The sequence below is a fragment of the Passer domesticus genome, chromosome 8, assembly GCF_036417665.1.
Source record: "Passer domesticus isolate bPasDom1 chromosome 8, bPasDom1.hap1, whole genome shotgun sequence".
NCBI lineage: Eukaryota > Metazoa > Chordata > Aves > Passeriformes > Passeridae > Passer > Passer domesticus.
In genome coordinates this window covers 43,113,283-43,137,440 of record NC_087481.1, presented here as the reverse complement: position 1 = coordinate 43,137,440, position 24,158 = coordinate 43,113,283, and the positions used below count along the sequence as shown (strand labels likewise).

The following is a 24,158-nucleotide window of genomic DNA, read 5'->3' as shown; positions in this document are numbered from 1 at the left end:
GTGTTTATTTTTCTGTGTCTTATTTTTCAGAGTTATGAGACAAAATGCTACGTTTAATGCCTGATTTTAGCTTTCCCACTGCTTGCCTTCCATAAAAGGTGGTATCTCACAGCTGGAAATTCACAGAATCCTCCTGTCATAAAAGTGTAGGAAGACATGGCCAGACAAGTTACCTAAGGTAATTTCTGTACCCAAAGATAGAATTTAAGAGATACCAAAAGTATCTTTAAACTAGTCAGCTTTGGTTAAAAATGCTGTTAAGAAGTGGCAGCACACTGTTTCATGTGGTCAGCAGAATCAACAAAAATCTGTCAGGGAATTTGGGTAGACATCGATCTGCTGGTTTCTAGGGAGGTCTGTGCTGCTATAGAGATGCTCTTACCCCTACCTGAGCTACCCAGTTTAAAACATTTGTGCCTACATCAAGTACACCCACACTTCTGGCCCGAGTTTAGACACGGAACTGTCTCTCAAGTTAACTCATCCCGGTTGGAGCAAGGCATTTGGTAGTTTTCACCTCAATCAACTGTTTGGATTTAGAACTGTGTGGGTGCCTAATTTTAACACAGTATGTTAATTCCTGTGAAAATGTCCTCATGGGATTCTAGTTTGAGGCAGTCTGGGTTTTTTCCAGTCCCTAGTGCATGTAAAAGTGAAGACCAAGCTGGACAGAAAGAGGACAGGATAAATGGTGAGCTGTTAAATCTGCATTCCACCCTGTTGCTGTTGCCAGTGCGTCAGAGAGGCTCATCCCATGGTGCCTGACAGAAGGACTGCAGGGTGAGTGCCCCTTCACAATCTGTCTCCTCCCTTTCAGGAGCAGCTGGGGGATTAAGAGGTCGTGAATTGGAGTCGTTCTGTTAAATTGAATGTACAGTAGAAATACTTCTGCCTTTAGCGTTAATACAGTTGTCATGTAGAGGTGAATGCTACAGAATTGTACGGTTTCAGGCAATTTACTCTTTTTGGGTCCCAACAGTGAGTTTGTTAGCCTAATGTAGTACATATTTAGCTAATGCTAGCCTGATCTATATTTAGCTGCTCTAATAAATCCTGCCTTTTGCTATAAATCTTGTCTAGTATATACAGGGGCAATCCTGGGGAAGAGAGGTAGTCTGTGCCAGCAGGACTCTGGTGGTCCGCTAAAACATGACTAAAACAAGCACTCTGTTTCTGTGGTGTGATGGAAGATCACACCTCCTCATGCATCTAACATCGCCAGTGCAGCAGAGGTATGCAATAGGGGTCACGCCTACTGTACTTTACACCTATTTTATCCATTGTAAGCTTATTTAGCGGCTGTTCAAAGTCACTGGTGTGTCCTGGTTTAACCCCAGCCGGTAACTAAGGATCAGGCAGCATTTCCTCCCCTCCACCCATCCCGGTGTTATGGGGAGGAGAATCAACAGTACATCTTGACGGTTGAAATAAGAACGGTTTAGTAACTGAAACAAAGTATAAAAATTATAGTAAATAATGATAGTAATGATGATAAAAAGAAAAAGATAAGTGATGCACACACAATACAATTGCTCACCACCTGCTAACCAATGCCAGACCCTGTCTCCTGGCCTGGTCAGCCTTTCTGTATAACTGGTAATCTAAATCCCCAGTTTATATTCTGAGAATGGCATTTTATGGTGTGGAATATCCCTTTGGCCAGTTCAAGTCACCTGCCCTGGCTATGCTCCCTCCCAGTTTTTTTTTCCCCTGCACCTCCTCACTGGCAGAGAATGAGACACAAGAAAGTCCCTGATGCAGGATAAACACAACTTGGCAACAATCAAGACATGAATGTGTTACCATATTATTCTTATGCTGACAATCCACAACACAGCACTGTGCCAGCTACTGAGAAGAAATTAACTATATTCCAGCCAAAACCAGGACATACTGGTGTTTATTCAAATCAGATTGTGTTCTTATACTCTGACCCCTCTCTATGTCCATTTATACTAGCCAAAATTACACTCATACACTGTTTTGGATACCTTTTCCGTATTTGAAATATATTTTTAATAGGACACCCTCAGCAAAAGTAAAGAGGACTTTCAGTGAAATTCCTTTCTCAGGCTGGTCCTGCAACTAAACTTTAATTGCTCATAGGCAATTGGTGCTTTTGGTCCTGCCTTCTTTACCTGCCCTAGTAGAAAAATAGGTGTTGCCTAAAAGACCAAATGAGCCTAAGCATAACATAGAGTAAGTGTGGAAATTATTCAAATACTCCTATGAAAAAACCTTATGAAGTAGCAGTGTAGAGACCCCTCTTCAGGATATGTGACATAAAATGTACAGTGAGGGAAAGTGATCTTCAAAGTAGGTAGGTTAAAAATAATTTATGTATGGTTGAAAGCTGAGAGACTTAAGTGTGAAACTCTTAAGTACAGTCTTGTTAGGCTTTTAATGGAAGCATGTCTTTTCCACATAGATACAATTCTGGACTAAATTCGAATTCTGTGTGTTTCCAATTTTTCTATTCATTGTTTCTTTTCTTGTTGTGTAAAGGACGTCATCCAGCTGCATGTCTTAACTGAAAATAGGTAACTGTATGGAAAATTACTAGCTTAACTCCAAGCTAATCACACAAATGCATACATCCCCCTATGTTACTGCTAATTTTTTATTACAGTGACTTTTAAAAGCTATAAAAGTGCTGCTGTCTGTGTTGGACAGTGATCTGGCACACATGCCTAAAAAAAAACCAACTCTTATTCTGTGTATTTTCCTGGTTAGGTGAAACCAGTTCTGTTTTTAATCCTGTTATATGCATTGAGTCCTTAACTTTAACAATAAGGTAGTTATGTTATTGCATTTTCTCAGTTCTTTTAACAGTGACATAGTTATCCTTTTACCTTGACTGAAGGGGAACCCTGTCCTCAGCTGAGAATATACCAGTACTCTCTAAGAGTAAGTCCTTCTTGTTTAACTTACTGTATGTGGACAACACAGAGTTTAGAATATTACTGGCCAACTGGTCAGGCTGCTCAAAGGCTAGAATTTGCTTTATGTTTATCTGAGGTGCAGGTGATTTCCCCTTTAATGTGAATATGCAATTAATCAGCAATTTTTTTACTATGTCACTGATAGTATTAAGTATTAAACTCTCCACATGCCCAATACAGGTGGTACATTGTGTAGCATGTTTGCAATCAAATCAGATGTTACTAAGCCTTGAAGAAGTCTCACCCAACCTTATAATTTGTATTAATTATCTCTCCATTATTATACCTTATATAACCTTTCTTCATTCATAGGTAATCATGTTCCATGTAAACAGTTTTACTACTTTTCAGACCTCCATACCTACCATTCCCCAGCTGACCTGATACAGAGCCTAGGAAAACAGTGCTTGTTTTGTCTGTGAATATCACTGTAATTACTTTTTGTTTGTAAGCCTTAGTTAAAAATTGTGCTTCTTGATCCATACGTGGGGATTAATACCCTCTTCTAAAATTGCTACATTTGCTGTTGTGTGTATTATTATATAATTTAGGTTTCTGTAATGTTTTTGTCTCTCTTCAAACAAAATAAAACATTTGTCACAGATGAAGTACCTGTCTTCTTAATGGTCATTCTCCCAACGACTGTTAAGCCTGTGGCCTAAATATTCTTGTTTCCTTTTTCTCATATTTATTTTTATTGCCTGTGAAATGCTAACTCCTTGTTACTCAGTTTGTGTTTATAGTGTATTAGTACCATTAGGCTCTACCTAGTCTAAGAAAATGTACGACCTATATTATAAAGTGACCTTGTAAAACAGACTTGCAGCCATTAATCTGTATGCTTTTTTAAACTAACTTGATTACCAGAAATACATGTTTTCTGCTTACCACACCTATAGCAAAAGTAGATACTGACCAAATTTAACTTGCAGCAGTCAAACAAATTCTTATTGTTTTAATGCAGGTTTGAATGATCTCTTCTGAGTCTGTGAGAGATGTTATATTTTCAGGAAAAATATGGCTTTCATACTAGAAAAGAACAAGCAAGCAGAAGTTGGGGGAATTCTTGTATTCCAGTGCTGCCTTATTTTGTGTGATCCGTATGAAGGAGAATAGAGCAAAAGGTACATATTTAGATTATTTGCATACCTGCATTTGACTTTTCAGTCTAGCAGTAGCTACTACACAGCTGTCAGTGCAAGTGATTTTTGCAGTTAGCATAGATAGTACACAAAAAAGCAAATAATGAAGGTAGTCTCAATATGTTTGCCATGGACTATATTTATTTTCTTGTTTGGTTAAATCTTTACTTAGCTGAAGCAAAATGTGTTGGTGTGATTTTTAGTGTTCATTGTTTGTTCTTTGCACCTAATCTAAGATTGATTTGGTCTGACATTGTTCTAACTCTTCAGATAAATGGTAGAGGAGCATACTGGGATGTTGCTTGATTTCACTGTCAGGAAAATTACTGCAAGCCTTATGGGTTAGGATTCATTTGTTATTAATTTTAAGGACTCATGGAGGAGAGAAGTGTAATACGATTCAAAGCAGCTAACTTCAGGGGAAAAAAAGGGTGTGGACACCTGCAAAATTATATAGATGGGCAACCTAAATTTCAGAAATTGTGAAGACCCTAGAAGAAGAGCAATGCACTGTAGCTCTGCAGGTCGTTATAGATAGATGACAGTCTGTAGGAGCCAGTACATATTTAACAAAAAAGATCAGACAAGTTGAGTTTCTTCTAACATCTGCTTCTTCCCCTCTACGCAGAAGACCTGTTATCCTGTCACAGATCTCCACCTAGCACAGCATTTCATAGTGCCTCAGAGGAAGCTCTCACAGAGAAGCGAGGGTGACGTAAATGGCAGAGTGGTTCACATGATGTAGTTTCAGAGTAAAAGGGTGGATGTGGTGCACCCGTGGTGCTTTGTCCTGAACCTGTAACTACTTATTTTCATTCTTACATAGGATTTCCCCACTCGATAAGGCAATAGCGACCTGTAAACACGTGCAAAGTTAGGTGTGGAAGTCAGACAAACATAGACGAGTTGTGCTGGAGACCTGCCCGAGCTGAAGCAGGCACAAGGCGCAGCGGGAGCGGAGCAGAGCTCTGCAGGCATGGCCAGACGGGCTCAGCCGGGGATAGGGTCTGCCGGCAGCCTGCGCTGGGACAGCCGGGAACGGAGAGCGCTGTGCCCCACTGGGCAAATGGAAACCTGGGCATTGCTTTAAACATTGCAATTCCACGAGGCATCGGCGAGTTGTGTTTATTTGTCGTGATGTTTAAGGAAATCGTGGGCCAGCGGGAGAGCTAGGGGGGACGGAAGAACGGATGGTCGGAGGGCTTAACCTGTGAGAAAGGGTTATATGGATTAACTGTGGAAGATTGATGGCAGGCGAGCAGTTTGGCTGCCCCCAGACCCGTGGGTGTCAGCGGCAGCCGCAGAGAACGCCAGACATTGTCCTGCCGGCAGTACTGGGGGAGCAGACGAGCCGTGCGGTAGGTGCGGGTGGCATCGTGTAGCGTGTAGCGTGTCACGGCTCAGGGGCGGCCCCGGCGCTCGGGGAGCGCGGCCCGCTCTCACCCGCCGCCCTCACGGTGCCGGGGCGGGGCGGCGCTGCCGTGCGGCGCGCGCCACCCCCAGGATTTGAAATCCCGTCCCGTGGTGCCCCGGGGCCGCCGCTGATTGGCCGGGCCGGGCCGTGCGCGGTTCAAAGCGGCGTTGGCGGGGGCGCGCGCGGCCGAAGCGAGTCCCGGCTCCGCGGTAGCGCTGCCGTGCCGGTCCCGTCCCGCCATGGCTTCCTTCAGCTCCCAGGGCGGCGGCACCAAGAAGGAGGAGAAGGGCAAGAACATCCAGGTGGTGGTGCGGTGCAGGTGAGCACGGCGGCCCTTCTCTGGGCGAGCGTTGGGGGCCGGTCCGCGGGCAAGCCCCGGGGAGGTCCCGCGTTGGTGCCTCCGGGACTCGGGCCCAGGCGATCTCTGCTCGGTGTCCCGGACAGCCCGGGGGCCGGCGGGCCGAGACAGGCGCTGTGCAGCTGTGGCTCTGCCGGGCCGCTGTGTCCGGCTGCGGGTCCCTGCCCCGGGGGATCGCTGCGCGGAGCCGCCCGTGCCCTGAGCGGCCTCGGCGCTGCCCGTCCCGGGCGCCGGGCTGCGGCTGAGGCGGCCCCGCGTGCCTGCCGGGGAAGCGGCGCTCCCGCAGAAGCGAGGCTGTTATGGGCGGTTTGCTTAGGGCTTAAAAAGGCAAAAAGCTGCAGTTTCCGATCTTCGTTCAGCGCACACCTAGTGTGAAGCTGCGTTTGAAGCTCAAGAATAGCTACGCAGAATTAGTATGGTATTCGAGACACACAAAAACCCAGGCTGAATTTTGTCCTTCTGTGAGCTCCTGTGGAAAGTCGCTAAGCTTTAACAGCTAAAAATGTTGCCACTTCCACTATGGTATATCTGTCACGTAACTTCATTGATGCAGATTTTCCAGGGGACAAACAATGGGATGGGGTCTACTGCTGAAGTAAAAATGACCAAATGTCTTGGTTAATGAGATAAATTTACTTTTCTGTATGAAATGATAAATTTCATGTATCATAAAATTAGGTTCTCTTTGTAATTCTGATATGGTTTTAAAGGATTGTTTACTAATACTAGATTTTAAATAATCTTAAAGCATTGTCTGTTAAAACTGTGTTATTGGTAATGCATTAAGTGTAGCGTTTAAATCACCTTTAGAAGATTTTTTGAGCCAGACCTGCAAACAGTAGTTTGTTATGTTTTAATGCTGTTTGCAGTCGTAATCTCAAGCTTACAAGTTCTGCTTTTACAAATGCACAATGAATATAGAAATTAAAATCCATTTAGCCTTATCTTTGTAATGCAACTATAAAGCTTCTGAAGCAAATATGGTGGAAGTGTTGATGTGATTCAAGGCTATTGCAGGAGAATAAGTTTATTGGAGCAATTGGATTTGAAATACTGTCAAGAGCAGCTGTTTTGTTTTATCTCTTAATTGTTCTGGAATAGCTTTATCAAGTATTAATATCTATTTTAACTAAATATTATGCTCACTATGAAAGTAGTATTAGAACTGTCCAACGTGGAGTGTTCTGCTTTTGTTGTTGTTTACAGTCTAATTGCTGTGTCAAGAGTTAGTTTCTTTGCCCACCCTTGCTCTTGCCCTTTGCAGAGCTTTTTTTTTTTTAATAGCTTCAGTTTATCTGAGCTAGTAAATGTTTCTTCCATTTTTCTTTTTTCTTGTGCATGAAGTTAGATTGTCCTTATCTTACAGATATGAAAGTAGATGCAGCTGTGTTCTTTGGTGTCCTGATTTGTTCCCAAAGCCTGATTGGTCTGAGCGTATAACAAATATTTTCAAGCAGCATGTTTACTGAGCTTTGGTAAAACATTAATATGGAAACTCAAAATGCATGCATTAGCATTGTTATTAGGCATAATGTGCTTCATACCTATGGGGATGAACTTGAGATGAAATGTCTCCATGGCACAGCAGGCAGCTGCTTGTGTGGTGGTGATGGGGATGACCATGATCTGTGCTCCTGCTTCAGCCCAGCTCAATTGTTCCCCTGATATCACAGCTGTGGGCTCTTGTGCCTCCTGCCGGGGACTGGTTCAGTGTTTGGGGGTTGCACAGCAGAATGTGTAACCATGATCATTGTTCTGTTGCTTTAAAAGCCACAAGCCTGAAGCTGTGACTTGCTCCTCTGCACAAGATTTTAGTGATGTTCTGCTGTCATCAGTTGATGTTGCACCCGGGTGTCCCATGGTCTGTTTAGAATCCAACACTTCAGCCTCAGTGATGTATTGAGGGAAAGTGTTAGCCATGAGGTTCAGGAAACTCGAGGTGCCGTGTGCTTGTGGTTTTCTTGTGTTTTATTTTATTCCTTTAACATTATAATTGAAATAGTATCTGAAGTGTTTCTAGTGTCAAGATCTTTTAAAGATTGTAGAAGTTATATTTTCAAGCTGACTGCTCAGGTCACCTACATAGGCAGCATAGACATTCAGTGCAGTAGCACTACTAAATGAAGAATAAAGTAGGATTTAATGCTTTTTAGGCCATTTCCATGCATTTTAGGAGAAATAGTGGCAAATGTCCCTTTAAGGAAAATGGTGTGCACCAAGTTTGAATTAACTTAGTGGTGAAACAAGATGTTCACCATAAAGTTCAAAGATTTTATTGTCACTCTATTAAATCTTCTACTATTACTTTTTACAAATCAACTTCAATGTGGATGTCGTCCGTCCCCCCCCAAATCTGATGTTTTGTCTGTCTTTTATAATACTGATACACCTGAATAGTATTTTATAGGTTCTGGTAATGCTGCTTACTGTCCTGCAGTTAGTAGGGTCTGTTGGTATTTTTGGTGCTTTAGAGTGTTGTGTTATCAGCATCTGATGCACTATTGCATTAACTTGCATGTAATACGTGGGGTTTTTTGGGGTTTTTTTTGCTGGTTTTTTTGAAGGCCCTTGTTTACACAGTTGTTTGGTATGTTTAATCTTCTACCCCCTGCAATTGAACACATTCTGATGCCTGTTAGCTTGTATGCGTATCTGTGTGATCTTGAAAGTGGTTATAGGCCTGTTAAGAATATGTATGTAACAAACAAAGGCTATGGATGCCTGAGTTGTCTCACAGTGGAAAAAAAGAAGAAACGGGGTCTGTAAACTGCCAAATTGCAGCATTTTTTATTAAACAATTGTTAAACAGATAAAGTTAAAAACTTTGGGGGGTTTTGCCCTGTTTTACTATTCTAGATCCTTAAACTGAGTGACATTACTGCTTCATCTCTTTGTGTTCTTGTTAACAATGATTTCAATCTGATATTTCTGACTCCTGTCCTTTTAGGCCTTTTAATGCCTCAGAACTTAAAGTGAGCTCCTACCCTGTTGTAGACTGTGATCAAGCAAGAAAGGAAGTCAGCATCCGCACTGGAGGAGTGACAGATAAGTCATCAAGAAAGACTTACACATTTGATATGGTTAGTAACTGCTTGGGGACCTAGAAGCAAGCTGGTACTTAGTGTGATGTTATCCATTATTGTATGGCTAAATGGGATGTGTTGTCTTTGTGTCAATAGGTTTTTGGAGCTCAGGCAAAGCAGATTGATGTGTACCGGAGTGTTGTGTGTCCCATTTTGGATGAAGTTATTATGGGCTACAACTGTACAGTGTTTGCGTAAGTAAGCCAGTAAATAGCATTAGGAAACTTTATTTGTGTTTTAGTTTCTTGTTTACATTTTTATTTTTATTCTCACAGTTATGGCCAAACTGGTACTGGTAAGACCTTCACAATGGAAGGGGAGCGGTCACCCAATGAAGAATATACTTGGGAGGAGGTATCTTACCACTTTTGAGATTTCTCTTGTGTCTACTGTGGTTCAAAGTTGGAGACTGCAGAAGGCTAAAGAAAACTAAAAGTTGATGCCTTTCAAATTCTGAAGTTGACTTTCCTTAAATGTTTGTAGACTAACAAATAATCTCATTCATTTATATGAAAAGGACAACTTAATGTATTGCATTCAACTCTTGGTGACTTTTATATGGAAGGTCATCTTTATTCTTATTTATATTCAGTCAGACTGTTTAGTTGAAACTCTACCCCCTAGCTCCAAATCTCTTTCAGTATGTTTATAAATTATTTATTTTTAATTTTCAGGATCCACTAGCAGGTATCATACCCCGTACATTACATCAAATATTTGAAAAACTCACAGAGAATGGTACCGAATTTTCAGTGAAAGTCTCTCTTTTGGAAATCTATAATGAGGAGCTTTTTGATCTTCTGAATCCTACTCCTGATGTTGGAGAAAGATTGCAGATGTTTGATGATCCTCGAAACAAGGTTAGGGCTACAAAGTTTGTTGTCTTGAGGCTTTCAGGATTGTTGAGAGATGTATAATAAGCATGTATTAATTTCTGACAGAGGGGTGTAATTATTAAAGGCTTGGAAGAAGTAACTGTACACAACAAAAATCAAGTTTACCAAATCCTGGAAAGGGGTGCAGCCAAAAGAACAACTGCAGCTACTTACATGAATGCATATTCCAGGTAAAAATCTTCCCCATTTCAGAAACCTTGTTTTTATTCTTTCTCAAATAGAATGTTACTGAAGAAGGGAGCAGCTAGTGCAAACATGGCATCCTCTTGAGATTGTCTATCATAATGCAGACTGTCAAATGTGGGTTAGAAAGCCAGAGTTACAATATCTTCCTTACCACCTGCTGTGGGATGATCACAATAGGTGTATGAAGGGATGTCATGGTTTAACCCCAGCCAGCTTCTGTGGAATTTACAAACTAGGTTGTGGAAGTTTGGGATAAGATCTAGAGCAATAAGGGCTGCTTCATATGGTTGCAGGTCATAGAATGTGACCACAGAATGTGCAGGTCATAGTATAGGGGCACCTAGGTCAGAAATAGCATTCTTTTTATTGCTGATTTCACATTCTTGAGCTGCAGATATGAAGCAAGTAGTGATCCAGTGATGGAACAGTAAGGAATGTACCCTGTCTGTATTGTATTTCAATTTCAAGATATACTGAGCACATCTGTCTACTGGTGGAAGGAAATGGGTATTGTCTACCACTGACTGGAACACAGAACTCATTTGTCTGAGATTCCAGGGATTTTTTGAGAATCTGTTGTGCCTGAGGTGTTGTTTATGGGTGGTCGAACTTGTTTAATTTGACATCTGTGACTTTCTATATATGTCAGCTTTCTGTAGTAAAAACTTATTAAAGGAATAAACTCAATCTAAAATCATCTTTACTCTGAAAGTGGTGAAACACTGGAACATGCTGCCCAGAGAAATTGTGAGTGCTCCATCCCTAGAAGTGTCCAAGGCCATGTTGGATGGGGCTTTGAGCAGCCTGGTCTAGTGGAAGGTGCCCTTGCCCATGGTAGGGGGGGGTTGGAGCTAGATGAAACCATTCCATAATTCTGTGATCTTAAACTGTATTGCTATTTTTGATTGAGAAATTATTTGGCCTTCTGAATTTTTAATATTGGATTCAGCTAGTTGCTGAAGTTGCATTTTCTTAGCCTCCATAAAGTTACGTTCCTGAATTTCACTTTCTGTGAACTGTTCTTAGCATAAGGACTGAAAAAAAACCCTGCAAGTTGGTTTTCATATGATGCTTGTGAGTTGAGAATACTCAAGTGTAAGCAAAACCAAGGCATTTCTCTTGCTTTTCCTTGAAACAAGAGAAAATCTATAGGATTTAATGAGTCTAATGTCAACCAGTTGCTTCATCGCTGGTTTTAAATACATATTCATATATACACACACGAAACAATACTTAGCAGAATAACTTTGTGTGTTGAAAATGTAGTTTGTAGTTCATGGGCTAAATATATTCTCTATAAAGAGCACAGATCTTGCAGCAATCATACAACAAGCAGATATTTGGCTTTAATGGAACATCTGAAACTGGTTTCTTTTGCAGCCGTTCCCACTCTGTGTTTTCAATTACCATTCATATGAAAGAAACAACAGTAGATGGAGAAGAACTTGTTAAAATTGGAAAGCTAAACTTGGTACGTATTTTGAACTAAGTGTCATTGATAGAATTTTTAGCTATGTACTAGATTTTATTAGAGCTTTTTCCTGATAAGGGGAAAAATGATTGTTCGCATAAAGCGATATGGAGTATGTTTGTCACTCTGAAAAATATCAGTCCCATTTGTCACCCCAGTGTCTCCTGAAAAACTGGTAAGCTCTTTTATGTGTTCTACAAGACTTTGGGGCAAGCATTCTTCAGGGTGATTGAGAAGCATAACCTGCCTTTCAGGTTGATCTTGCAGGAAGTGAAAACATTGGTCGATCTGGGGCTGTTGACAAAAGAGCTCGTGAAGCTGGAAATATCAACCAATCTCTGCTGACACTTGGAAGAGTTATTACTGCTCTAGTGGAAAGAGCCCCTCATATTCCATACAGGGAATCTAAACTCACAAGAATCCTTCAAGACTCTCTTGGAGGACGGACAAAAACATCAATAATTGCCACAATTTCGCCTGCATCTATAAATCTTGAGGTAAACTTAAAGTCTGCAAACCTATTCCTAAAATAAGTAATATATTTTGCTAATAATACAGAACTATGAGTTAATTCATCAGCTTGGCATAATGTTAACGTCTGTTTTTCACAGGAAACATTGAGTACACTGGAATATGCCCATAGAGCAAAGAACATCATGAACAAGCCTGAAGTTAATCAGAAGCTAACAAAAAAAGCTCTTATTAAGGTAACTAGACATAAATCTTAAAAAATGAAGTTACAGGTTAGGCATGACTTCTTGTTAATGTGGTCTTTGCTGTGAAGGAGTTTGAGTATGGGAGAAGCTGTAACTAGTAGCAGTGCTTCTCTGAAGTGCTTTTAATTACTGAACTGATGCTTTTAAACTAAAGCTGCATTTAAATAGCCATGGTCCCTGCAGGTACCAGAACTGTTAATAAGACTGAAGTTGAACAGTGGGCTATTGCTACTAGCTATGACTGTGGGTATTACATGTTTGCAATTTTGCACTTTCCCTAGGAAGTGCTTGAATAAAAGGGAACTTGTCAGTAAGTACAAGTGAAGAGCCAATGTAAAGCAGCTCTGTCCCTAAGGAAGCTGTGATTCCCATTGTAAACTCCTAAATGCAACCAAGTATGACCTTCAAATGGAAGGTTTCAATGCTCTACATATTGCCAATTATATGAATTTAAATGGTGCTATACTGGACTTAGAACAGAGGTGAAATGATTTGCTCTTCTGCTTATGCAAAACTTCTGTAGAGCACTACCTTTGTGAAGTATCTGTTAAGCTGAATATCAAAACCAAAATAGAAATGTTCATGTTTACCTGTGATTGTTTCTTTATGCAGGAATACACTGAAGAGATTGAGCGTCTGAAGCGAGACCTTGCTGCTGCTCGAGAGAAAAATGGAGTCTATATGTCTGTTGAAAACTATGAGTATGTCTGCAAAATTTCTATAAAATAATTAGCAACAAATCTCAGATACTGGTACCTATACTTATACAGAAATACTTTCAGATATATTTTTAATCCAGGAAGTTGAAGACAGGAAAACTTAACTGTTTGGTCAAATTGTTCTTTCAAAATTAATGATTATATAGATGAAATCTAATAGGCTTGCACTGAGGAATTTATGCATGTGTGGAACTTACCATAAGCATTAGCCAGCATGCAGATTTACACATGCAGCCTTTTTTTTTTTCCAGTGGAAGCTAATACAGGAAAGTAAACTTGATATACTTAACTTCACTTTTAATAGAGAAGCTATTAAATAGAGGCTAGTTTGCACTGAAAGTTTGCAATGGAAAATTGTCTTCAATCTTCTCTGCCTTAAGTGAAAATTACTTGATATTCATATAGAATTTTCCAAAATTACTGAAAATGTAGTGTGAATCTTGAAACTGCCTCTTACTTGACTAATTTGTTTATTTTAATCCTTGCTTGAGAGCCCTTAATGGAAAGCTGACAGTCCAGGAAGAACAAATTGCAGAGTATATTGACAAAATCAGTGTCATGGAGGAAGAAGTGAAAAGGGTAAGTGGTGTGTATATGAAATTGCAGGTTGCAGTACTTACTTTTAAACCTGTTTTCATGTCTACTACTATAACTTTCTTAGCTGAATTTTCAGCAAAAAATCTTCTTGTAAAATGATATCATCTCAGTTGACATGTATCTATCTGCTTAGGAACAAAAAATGAGGGGAGAGAGATCATGAGCTTCCTTTCAACAAATTACACAAAATTTGGAGCTCCTTGTTTAAGAGAAATGTAGATATTCATTTGCTGGTGTATGTAACTTCTCTATGTAAATCAGCTTTACTGGTTCTTCTCAAATATCTGATTATGTTTGTTCAGTGGGGTTCTTTGTGCTGTGATGGTAGTTTGCTCTTACACTTTGAGAGGGGAAGCAAGCAATTATTACAGTGAGAATGGTGTTGGCTTGATATTTTCAGTGATTATGAAGACTATACAAACCTGTAATTTAGGTTTAGGACCTGAGTCCTACAGCTGAAATTACATTGCTAGATGACAATTTGCCTTCTGTCATTGTCACATTTATAAAATGGTGTTGCCTTTTTGATGATTGTCTTCCTATTTAGATCACTGAACTATTCAGAGTCAGTAAAAATGAACTTGAACAGTGTAAAACAGATTTGCAGATCAAGGAGAAAGAACTGGAAGAAACACAAAAAGATCTGCAAGAAACCAAAGTTCAGCTGGCTGAAGAAGAATATGTGGTTTCAGTTTTGGAAAATACCGAACAAAAGCTTCATGGCACAGCTAGCCAGGTTGTCACAGTTCTTGTACCTACTGTAAAACAGCTTCCTATCTTTGGGAGTTTCGTGGGCTATTCAAGGAAATTGTTGCTAAAGTGTGATGTGAGTGAGACAAGAATTTAAGATGGAAAACCATGATTAGATTGCAGGACTTTCTCTGTGGTAGTATTGACAGTTGACTGTTAAACACTCTGGTTGGTCTGGTACCAACTTTCCTTCAGGCCAGTTTGTCATGGGAGTTCCAGTGCTTTGCAGTATCTATTATCATAAAGTTTTTTGCAGAATAAGTAGTTTTCTTTAAAAATCTTATGACTGGTCCTGCAAAACAGTAAGTTATATCTACCTGATGGACCTGGTCTAGTGGAACATGTCCCTGCCCATGGTAGGAGGCTTGGAACTAAATGGTCTTTAATGTCCCTAGCAACTCTCAAACTGTTCTATGAACTGGAGTAGGAAAATAGCAAAAAGCTTTGAATAATGTTGTCCTGTCACCTCTGTGGTTTAGGGTCTGGCTTTGATGTGTTTGTAGGTTAGTCATAATTATCAAAACAGACTTGAGGTAGGGAGAGAGAGCGTGTCCTGCTATTTAAACTGCAAAGTGATGAAACTTGTATCTTCAGGCACCATGACAATTTCTTTCTATTTGGTTTCCTGTAAGATTAGAAGGGAATGCCTGGTTTTTACATGGGGGTTGTGGAGTGTTTGAGACAAATAGGTACAGAAATTACTTATGCTCAGTACAAACCAGGACTCCACTTTTTGTATGAATTCTAAATTATTTATCACAGGACTAGTACTAAAAAGCTCTTGCCTTAATACTATATTAAAGAATATATTTACTGTCAGATTGTTCAGAAAAAAGTGGAAGTGCTCAGGTATTTTTCAGTTACTATTCTGGGATAAATGATACCTTTATTCCTTAAATACTGAGGAAGTCATTTATTAATACTTTGATTTTAAGGCAGAACAAATGGTCTCTAGTAGGTAATTTTATCCCATGTTCTAAAAGCATAAATGACATCACACTGGGGTCCAGAGCAGCTGTAATTTGATGATGTAGGGGGAAATACCTGTCTTCCTAGAGAGAACTTCTTTAACTCAGAACTGTTGTTGCCTTTCCTTATATAATATGTGCTTGACTTCTTGTTTAAAGACTTACTGAAATAACTTTAAAAATTTTAGTTACTAAGTACAGTTGAAGAAACCACAAGAGATGTATCTGGGCTCCATGCGAAACTGGACCGTAAGAGGGCTGTTGATCAGCACAATGCTGTTGTCCAAAATACATTTGCAGGACAAATGAATGCTTCATTCAGTAAAATACAAGATTCAATTACTGAAAACAGTTTGAAGCAGCAACAGGTGTTGACATATTACACAAATTTTATAGGTAAGTGTGATACCTGTATTAGTAGTCATCCTGTAGTAATCTCAAAGACCACTTCCTAAAACATATCTGTTTTAGGAAAGAAGTGGCTTTATTTAAGTGACATAATGATTACAGTTGCACCAGTAATAATGTCTCTGGGATGATCCACAGCCTTCCTGTAAGGGGCAATAAGGTGATAAGTAATAACAAGAGTTATTGTCTTAAGCTTTTTAAAAATTCCCCTGTAACTCTGGATTTCTTTTGCAGGTGATCTTCTGTCTACCAGTTCTTCTACAGCAGATACTCTTGCATCAGTTGTATCAGCATCTTTTGCCTCTCTTAAAGAATTGGTGTCTACTGAAGTTTCTCACATGTCTGAAAAAATAACACAGCATGAGAATCTATCACTTGATTGTAAAGCGGAGCTGCTGAGATTAATTGTTAGTACATTTGCATACTCCTACACAGTATATGTGCATTTACATATGTCTCCAAAAGCAAAGTGTCTTCACTACACAAAAATTGTACCTTCTGCTTTAGAATTGCAAAACTGCATTTTCTGCATTTTTAGTTCAGGCATTCAAATATTCTTTAAGATCAATATTTGAAACTGGTTTTGATCAAAAGGAGTTCTCTAAATGCATAGCATTTTTTCTGATGCTCTTTATCTGTATTTGCTTCACCACCTGATCATGATTGTCTCTCCCATGTCACCCCCACAAGCTGTAATGTACTAAATAGCATATAGTGCCATAATAGAGCATGTGGATATGTACATAGTAACTTCTTACAAATGTAGATGAAGGAATGGCCATGTTCTGGTTTAATTTTTTTTTTCTTCTTCCTAGGAAGAGCATGAAAATGGATTAGGGAGAGCAGTAAATAGCTTGACACCAATGGTAGAATTTGTCTTGGGGTTAAATTGTCAGTTCCAGAGTAACTTGAAGAAATATTCTGCTGTGGCTGACCAGGTAATGCACCTGCCTCTTTGCCTTGTGCTCTTCTGTTTTTATTTAATTTACAGATAAAATGTTGTTTGTTTTTCTGCAGTATGTCAGAAAGTTTCCACTTCTTGTCTGGCTTTTCCCCCTTTATCTTGTCCTGTGAGTTCTGTCTTTTAACTTTTGTTTCAGAGTTTTTTCCTCTCCTGAGTATGTAAATTTGCTTGTTTGCTATATTGGCACAACTGCTTGCCTAAGTGCCACAGTAGAATGGTAAAACAAAGATGCTTAAGTCTTTATGTAACAAATATTTGATTATATACATTTAATATACTCTCCCCCTGTATTTCAGAAATCTGAAAAAAAAGTCAGCTTAGGCAAGTCCTACCACTCCAAAAATTTTCTGTCCTCATACCAAACTTTTTCTATAGTCCCTTTGTTTCCTGGGCAATGTGATACTTTATCTTGTTAACAACCATAAGTGCAAACAATACTGCACTTATTGAAGTCCTTTGCTTCAAATTAGAGTTCTAGTCTACCTTGTGATACTTGTATAGAACTGTGGCTTCTTTCTTTTTTTTTTTTTTCCCCCATTTTTTGTCAAAAACAAGTCTTGGTTTCTGGTGACCTGTTTCTTTTGCTGAAATATTTTCCCCTTCTGTCAATTATAGCTCATGAGAAATCAGCACTTCTTGTCTGGAAGCTTTTTATTGGTTTTCAGACTTGGACAGCAGTTAGTCCATGGCTTATGTTGCTGTTCCTTATCTACTTTTCTATTTTGTTTACCCTGCATGTAAAATTTTGTGTTTGAATAGCCCCCACACTAAGTTCCAGTCTCAAACATTAGATTGTTCCAAGTGTGACTTTCTGCCTTTTACTCACAATACTTCATTAATGCCTTTTGACAATTTCCTTGGGGTAGAGTTTGTTTCTATGTCAGTTATGCTAGGGAAAAATACCAGTTTCTTAAATCAATATATGAAAATATAACTGTAGGTACAACTTTTTTTTTTTTTGAGATGGAGGACCATAAAAAGGAAATGGATACCTTCTTTGGAGATCTTTTTCTCACTCTGAAAAAAATACAGGAACAAACAGCCAGTGGCTTTGCTGAGCTCCAACACAATTGTGACAGTTTAAAAGAAGAAGTGGAAGTGACGAGGTTGGCACATAGAAAGGTATTCTTAGAGTAAGAAAACATCCCAACACCAAGTGTGATTGCTTGCTTTGATTTAAACTCTTATGTGGTAGTAAACCATTGTACTTGTTTCAGAAAAAATGTTAGGACAGTAACTTGATCCTAATTCTATTCAGCTTTTGTTAGGCTGCTTTAAGTAGTTTATGTAGGAATGTAGCAAAAACCCCCTTTCCCCTTGCTGTATATTCAGTATATGTGCATTTACATATGTCTCCAAAAGCAAAGTGTCTGTGTCTTCACTACGCAAAAATTGTACCTTCTGCTTTAGAATTGCAAAACTCTGCATTTTTAGTTCAGGCATTCAAGTACCCTTTAAGACTGTTAAAAAGTGCAGAATAACAGCAAAACTTGTGGTAATTTTCTTGATAGAGTGCAGCCGAATTGATGTCTTTACTGCAAAGCCAGCTCGACCTTTTTGCTCAGGAGACTCAGAAAAACTTAAGTGATGTACTCACAAGAAATGGAAGCCTGAAGACCACCATCACTGCTATGCAAGAAAATGTTCACCTGTAAGGGGCTCATTCTTTTTGCTGTACACTTACACAAGATAAACTATGTATGAAGAGAACTTAAAAACTTGATATTCTTCATATTTATGTGCTTATAAAGCCTGCTGGGCATGGCCTGTATGTTAGAGCTGGGTTCTGTCACAGAGTGTAGGTCATAGTTGGCCTTTCTCCAGAGTAAGCAGTAGTTCTAAAAGGCTTGCCCTTGAACTTGTCTCCTGAGCATGTTGTGATAAGAAACTATCATTTTGGGAGCAGTATGCTAAGGAGTGTCCCTCAGTGTCTGGACTTCAGAACATAGTATGAATGTTTAGCTTGAAGCATAATAATGTATCTGTTGGAATATGTTTCACTCAATTGCAGGCTGAATAACTAAGGTCTTGATGAAGTTGGTTTTGGTTTGGAATTAGGGTATTTTTGTTCTCTTTTGGGTTTTTTGGTTGGTGGGGGTTTTGTTTTTTTTTTAGCGAACCTACTGCTGCAAGTGCTGCGAATTTACGAAGTAGAACAACAATATTATAATTAACTGGTTTGATAGAACTGTGCTATTTCACTGGCTCTGGTTTCATATTTCTAAAAGTATACTGTGTTAAAATCTATCTATCTTTCAAAATCTCTAAACTCTTACAAATATGTTGTTGCAGGAATACTACTGATTTAGTCAGCAGTACAAATTCCAATCACAGCAAATTTACTGCATCTCTGGATAATTTCTCTCAAGAGCTCAGGAGCATAAATGCTGAAAACAAGGCAATGCTGGAAGAATCCAATGACCACTGTCAGCATCTTCTCAGCAATCTCAAAAATGTGTCTCAGCATACCAATACATGGGGTGAATTTACAGCTGCTCAGATGGTCAGCTTCACTAATCAGCACCTGTTGTCATTCGAGGATGAGAAACAGCAATTTCAGTATTTACAAAAGGTACTCATAGTCATTTGTAGTCTAATGCAACATCCTGAGACAAACTTTACTGCAGAATTTGTAGAGGGGAGAAAAATGTTCTAGTCAAAACAAAACTATGATTTTTTTTGTTAGCAGACTCGTGTTACTGAGCTTGAGAAGATGTAATTAGAGGAAATCAAAAGCCTAAATTAAGAGGAAGACTTTGAACTTCAAGTGTCCATAACCTCAAATAATGGTGTCATGGCTAATGCCATACAACTGACTTGTACATGTAGTCTGAGTGTTTTGAATCATCTTGGTGGTGTTTAATTCTAAAGCTTTATCTACAGTACTGTCCTTGGGAGGTGCACAGTGATCAAATGCAGGCTATTGCTGGAGGATGCAAATTGCTTTATTGGTCAGATTGAATCAATATGGGAGAAAGTATTCCTTATAAGTATATACAAATTCTGGCTTCTTATTTAAGAATTTCTCTCTTATGTTTTTGGTTTTTTTAATTTCCATCACAAATTTGACATCCACCCAGGTTTTATTGTTGTAATAGGCAATAAAATAGGCAAATCCAATATTCCACAAACTTTCAGAAGGAAAAACTTAACTAGAAACTTCCTTCACACAGAATATTCTGAGTTGGAAGGGATTTCCAAGGATCAAGTCCAACTCTAAAGTGAAAGTATTTGTGGTCTCAAGACCTCTCTGTATCTGTTGTACCTGCTGAACACTTCAGGAGTTTCATTTCAATAGGAATGGCTGAAAACACAATTTCCTTTTCCCCTACAAATGCATAAAGCTTCTAGTATTTGTAGGATGTTCATGTTTGGTGAATATCCTAATTCTGTGCAGGGTTTGTGCATAAAAGCATGAGGAGTCTGGTCTGAGCCAGATGGCATCATCTTTATTCTTGTGACTAGCTTTTCTAAAGTGATCATACTTTCTAAGAAACTGACTCTCTTCTGAACATAGCTCTCAAAATGAGAGTGTAAAACTGGCACTGAAACTTCTCAATTTGAGGTCTCAGTTGTTTCGTTTCAGGTCATGTCACTAATCATGCACCACATCTTAGAAAAGAGCCCATAGTCTTACCTTTCCTGTTAACTTGGTGTTTTTAGTTGAGTGGTTTTTTTGTTTCATTTTCAGAAAAATGAAGACAACTGTGATAAAGCAATAGCTGAAATTGTTGACCACATTGGCAGACAAAAGGCTGCTGAGGGGAAGGTGCTAAATGGCCTTCTGAATCAGATAAAGGTGGATCAGGAGATACTTGTGGAGCAGAAGCTGGCACTTAAGGAAAAAGTACAGCATGGACTAACTCAGGTTAATGGTTTCCTGCAAGAGGATCTCAAAGTGGATGTTCCAACAGGTATTTAATCAGGTTAGGGGCAGAATGATCTTAAAGAAAACTTGAGTTCCAGAATTCATAAGTGAAGGTTAATGGGGACATAACTTGGCAGCTTTACACCTTTTTTAAGATGCAAGCAAAGAATGGTGTGTGACCAAGGCATGATTTCTGTAGCAAGCTCATGTAAAATTGAGGCTCTGAAACCAAAGCAAACACTGAAAAGTGTATCATCTTCATTAAAGGGACTACTCCACAGAGAAAAGACTACTTCTATCCTGCCACACTTGTGAGAACAGAGCCCCGGGAGCTACTTCTGGAGCAATTAAGGCAAAAGCAAACAAATCTTGATGCTATGCTAAGCAATGTGGTAAATGAGATGGAGGATAATGCAGGTCAGGTATGTATATAAATGGCAAATGTGGCTCTTGAATGAATATTTCACATCTTTGAGGTTTTTCCAGGCCCTTTTGGATAGTTGACTGGAACCCCAGGGCTGTTGTAGCCTTTGTGTTTTACGGTGTACTTGGACTCAAGTATGCTGAGCTTTTGACAAAAACCATCTCTTGAAAAATAAGCAGTGATATTAATAACTAGGTTTCTTTCTTGTTTTTCAAAAATAGAATTTCCATGTCTCATAGATCTGATCATTCTTAATACATTCATTAAGGAAATTCAGACATTAAATACATCTTTCTGGAAAACTTCTATTTTAGGACCTGCTGGAAGAGGAAGGAGAGTTGCAAGAACCCAGTGAAAGCCTTGCTTGTGGCAAATACTTAATGGATACAAATGTATATTGCCACACAAATGGTGGCATTCCTTTTTTCCAGGTAACTTCCCCAGATAAGCAAAACAGTTGTGTATTTGAGAAGAAATATTACTTTTCCATTACAGTGCCGTAGTTTCAAGTAACTTCTTACATTTTAGGGTAGTCTCACAATTTGTTCCAATCCTGTAGATAATGCTTTGTTAACCCTGTGCTAAAGCTAGCAGCAGATTCTGATAGCAGTTAATAGTGGATAAAATAATGCAGATTTCTGACAAGCTGGGCAGACAGTTGAAAACTCCTCAGCAAATAATCCTCCATAAAGAAAATTGTCATAATTTGTTAGACATGTCTTAATGGAAGAATTGAAAGTACATGGAGTATTTTCTTAGACAGAAACAGTGGCATGCTTAAGTCTTCATGGGGTTGAGTTTTTTACTTCTGTACTTCTGACCCTTTTGCTCTACCAGTGTATTAGTGTAATCTTCTTGGTATATAAGTCTAGGGATTTTCTTGCTGGGGAGAGCATATTTTCTTGTTGTGGACCCATTAAAAATAGCTGCTGAGTTTCTGTATGTCTGTAGTCAATCTCTATTAGAGTAAATGCAATATATTAAGAACCTTTTTCAGGGGTTACATCAACTTTATTTCCCAGAACAATATGTATTGCATTGCCATGAGCATTAAGTCTTTGATTTCTTTGTATTCTCTTAACATTGGGTATCTCCTTTAAATCCCAGCACAAAAGAAGTCTCAAAAAGGGTAAAGAGAACAAATCTGCAGCTCCAGTGGAGAACAAAATGGAGGATATGACAGAAGAGTTTCTTCAGAAATCAAAGCATCCTTTAAGATTGCTGAACTAAGATATATCCTCTGCAGATCCCTGTTTTTAGATATTTCTATCTTACTGTCTTACTGAGCCACAGCTTTTTTTGGTATTCTCAATGTCCCTATGTAGTGATATAGTGATGCAAAGTTGAATCAAAAGATTTACCTGCTCAATCTCATGCCTTGGTTCCATTTTTATATGTTGCAGCTTGCAAAGTTTTGGAAAAAAAATGCTGCGGATTATGGTGCTGTTATGTTAAACATATATATATATGTGGGCAAGTAAGAAATTATCTGTTTCTCAGTAGTTCTAAAATACCAGAAAGGGATGTGGAAATATGCTTTTTCAGCATTATGAGTTAACATTTTATGTATTAATTAGCTGTAAATAAGTGTTCTGATTTTATACCTGCTTTTTATTCCAGTTCCCCTGTTTTTACTGTGATACTTAAAATAAATTAATACATGGCTAACAAATGTACAAGCACCTCACTCAGAGTATAAAACTTACCTAATTTTCTTATGGTGCCAGGTCTAATTTAGCTAAAATATTATCAGCTATGTCATCAGTCTTGTGCTGTCAGAAGAGGATGATTCTCTCCCTTGTTTCACAAAGACAAAAGCTTTATTTCAGTGCCTCTTCATTCTATGGAGTCTTACTGCTGGGTCTTGGGCTTTTTGTTTGTTTGAATCCCACTGTTCTTCCTTTTAACTTGCAGATTCAACTTCTGGCACATAAAACTTAATGGGCTTAATTCTGCAGTCTCAAGGTTCTGTTTTCTTGCACTATGTGCCTGTTAACACTGACTAGATACTAGCATAATCTTCCACAATGGTTCAAGAAATCCTTTATTAACTAAAAATCAACCCCAAAGGTTGATCCTATAGCTGTATTGAATAGCCTAAGCTAAGTGGGAGAGTTTGCACAAGCCTTTCACCCTACTACATTTTCCCTGAGCAGTTGACAGGATTAGTATGAACAAACTGGAATAGCCAGTAACAGCAGGCTTGCATCCACGAAATCATGCCATATTTTGTGCTTCCTGTCTTTATCCTCTTTGAAACTCTCTGCCTTGACTGTTTGGTTCCTGCTGCATGGGGACAGCCTGCTTTCCTTAGCAGCTGTGTAGATTTCAGGAGCTGCTTCACACTTTCTAAAGTAGCCCTCAAAGTTGTGTTGTCCTTTGTTTGCAATACTGGCAGTGATCTGCTGATCATTTTTCTGTTGGCCCAGGTATCTGGAGGCCACACCAAAGCTGAATAGGATGAAAAATGCGGATGCAGAGCATGTCCTGGCCTCCCTGTCTGTGCCTCCTCTCCCACTAGATGGCCCTAACAGTAAAGGTTGGTCTGAGCTCAGGGTGCTGGCTGCTAAACACAACTTGGAAATGCAGCTTTTGCCAAGATTTTCCTCAAGCATCTGTCAAAAAAAAAGTTTCAAAATCTAATATTGAATTTATTCTTCCATATGGGGAATTCTATACTCAAGCTTCAGTAGGTGTTTGCTTTATGAGGAGCTACAGTTGTGTAAAAGATGATCTAGTGCATGTCTGCATTACTGCAGGGCCACTAGACCCTCCTGGTAACCAAATTCTTGTCCTGGCCTGCTCTCTGTTCCCCACCACATGGGCATTGCCCAAAGCAGAAAGCAGCAATCATTTCTTTTGGTGTATTTTGTGGTATATGACAAGGAGAAAAGAAGGGTAAGAAAAACAAAGCCACAGTTGTTTCTTGTGTGCACTCATTGTAATCACAGATATTGCCCCAAGGAAAGAAATGGCACTGTCCACACTAACTTACTGGTGGTTTGATTTTATTCTGTGTCAGGCATCCTTTACAGGAAGGGTCCAAAGCCATTTCCACAGAGCAATTAGCCAGGTCCAACCCACACTGACTCAAGCCAGCTGAGCATGAGGGAGAATTGTAGTAACTGGGGCTGTAGTGTATGGCCATGTTTTAATTAATCTAATGAGTACTGTTTGGATTCTAGACTAATGGTTAAGTGAGACAGCTCTTGATTTAAAACAAACTTAGATATAATGTGAGGAAGTGAAATA

The 24,158-nt window shown here is 39.2% G+C and overlaps 1 protein-coding gene across 3 annotated transcripts; it reads left to right on the top strand.

The window, feature by feature from the left end:
- The first annotated feature begins 30 nt into the window (after nucleotides 1–30).
- On the top strand, nucleotides 31–22,593 carry KIF11 (kinesin family member 11). Of its 3 annotated transcripts, XM_064430899.1 has the most exons (24): nucleotides 639–780; nucleotides 2,821–2,907; nucleotides 3,907–4,066; nucleotides 8,804–8,936; nucleotides 9,036–9,133; nucleotides 9,215–9,293; nucleotides 9,614–9,799; nucleotides 9,881–10,005; nucleotides 11,402–11,492; nucleotides 11,747–11,989; nucleotides 12,104–12,199; nucleotides 12,821–12,909; nucleotides 13,419–13,506; nucleotides 14,072–14,260; nucleotides 15,431–15,638; nucleotides 15,885–16,057; nucleotides 16,466–16,588; nucleotides 17,578–17,736; nucleotides 18,126–18,265; nucleotides 18,907–19,186; nucleotides 20,306–20,528; nucleotides 20,750–20,904; nucleotides 21,221–21,337; nucleotides 22,014–22,593. In XM_064430899.1, the coding sequence occupies exons 4-24, from the start codon at nucleotides 8,934–8,936 to the stop codon at nucleotides 22,134–22,136; spliced, it is 2,988 nt and encodes a 995-aa protein (XP_064286969.1). In that variant the 5' UTR covers nucleotides 639–780; nucleotides 2,821–2,907; nucleotides 3,907–4,066; nucleotides 8,804–8,933; the 3' UTR covers nucleotides 22,137–22,593. The 3 variants fall into 3 exon arrangements, with proteins under 3 accessions (XP_064286968.1, XP_064286969.1, XP_064286966.1); XM_064430898.1 differs by lacking the exons at nucleotides 2,821–2,907; nucleotides 3,907–4,066 and adding an exon at nucleotides 31–178 and having other exon boundaries at nucleotides 635–780; XM_064430896.1 differs by lacking the exons at nucleotides 639–780; nucleotides 2,821–2,907; nucleotides 3,907–4,066 and adding an exon at nucleotides 5,663–5,817.
- The last annotated feature ends 1,565 nt before the right edge of the window (nucleotides 22,594–24,158 follow it).

What these genes read in the sequence shown, in the direction of transcription:
- KIF11 (XM_064430896.1), top strand. Translation starts at nt 5,738, where the DNA reads ATGGCTTCCTTCAGCTCCCAGGGCGGCGGCACCAAGAAGGAGGAGAAG. An exon ending in TACATGAATGCATATTCCAG is followed by an intron (nt 10,006 to 11,401) that starts GTAAAAATCTTC and finishes TTTCTTTTGCAG; the next exon opens with CCGTTCCCACTCTGTGTTTT. An exon ending in ATTCTGCTGTGGCTGACCAG is followed by an intron (nt 16,589 to 17,577) that starts GTAATGCACCTG and finishes TTTTTTTTTGAG; the next exon opens with ATGGAGGACCATAAAAAGGA.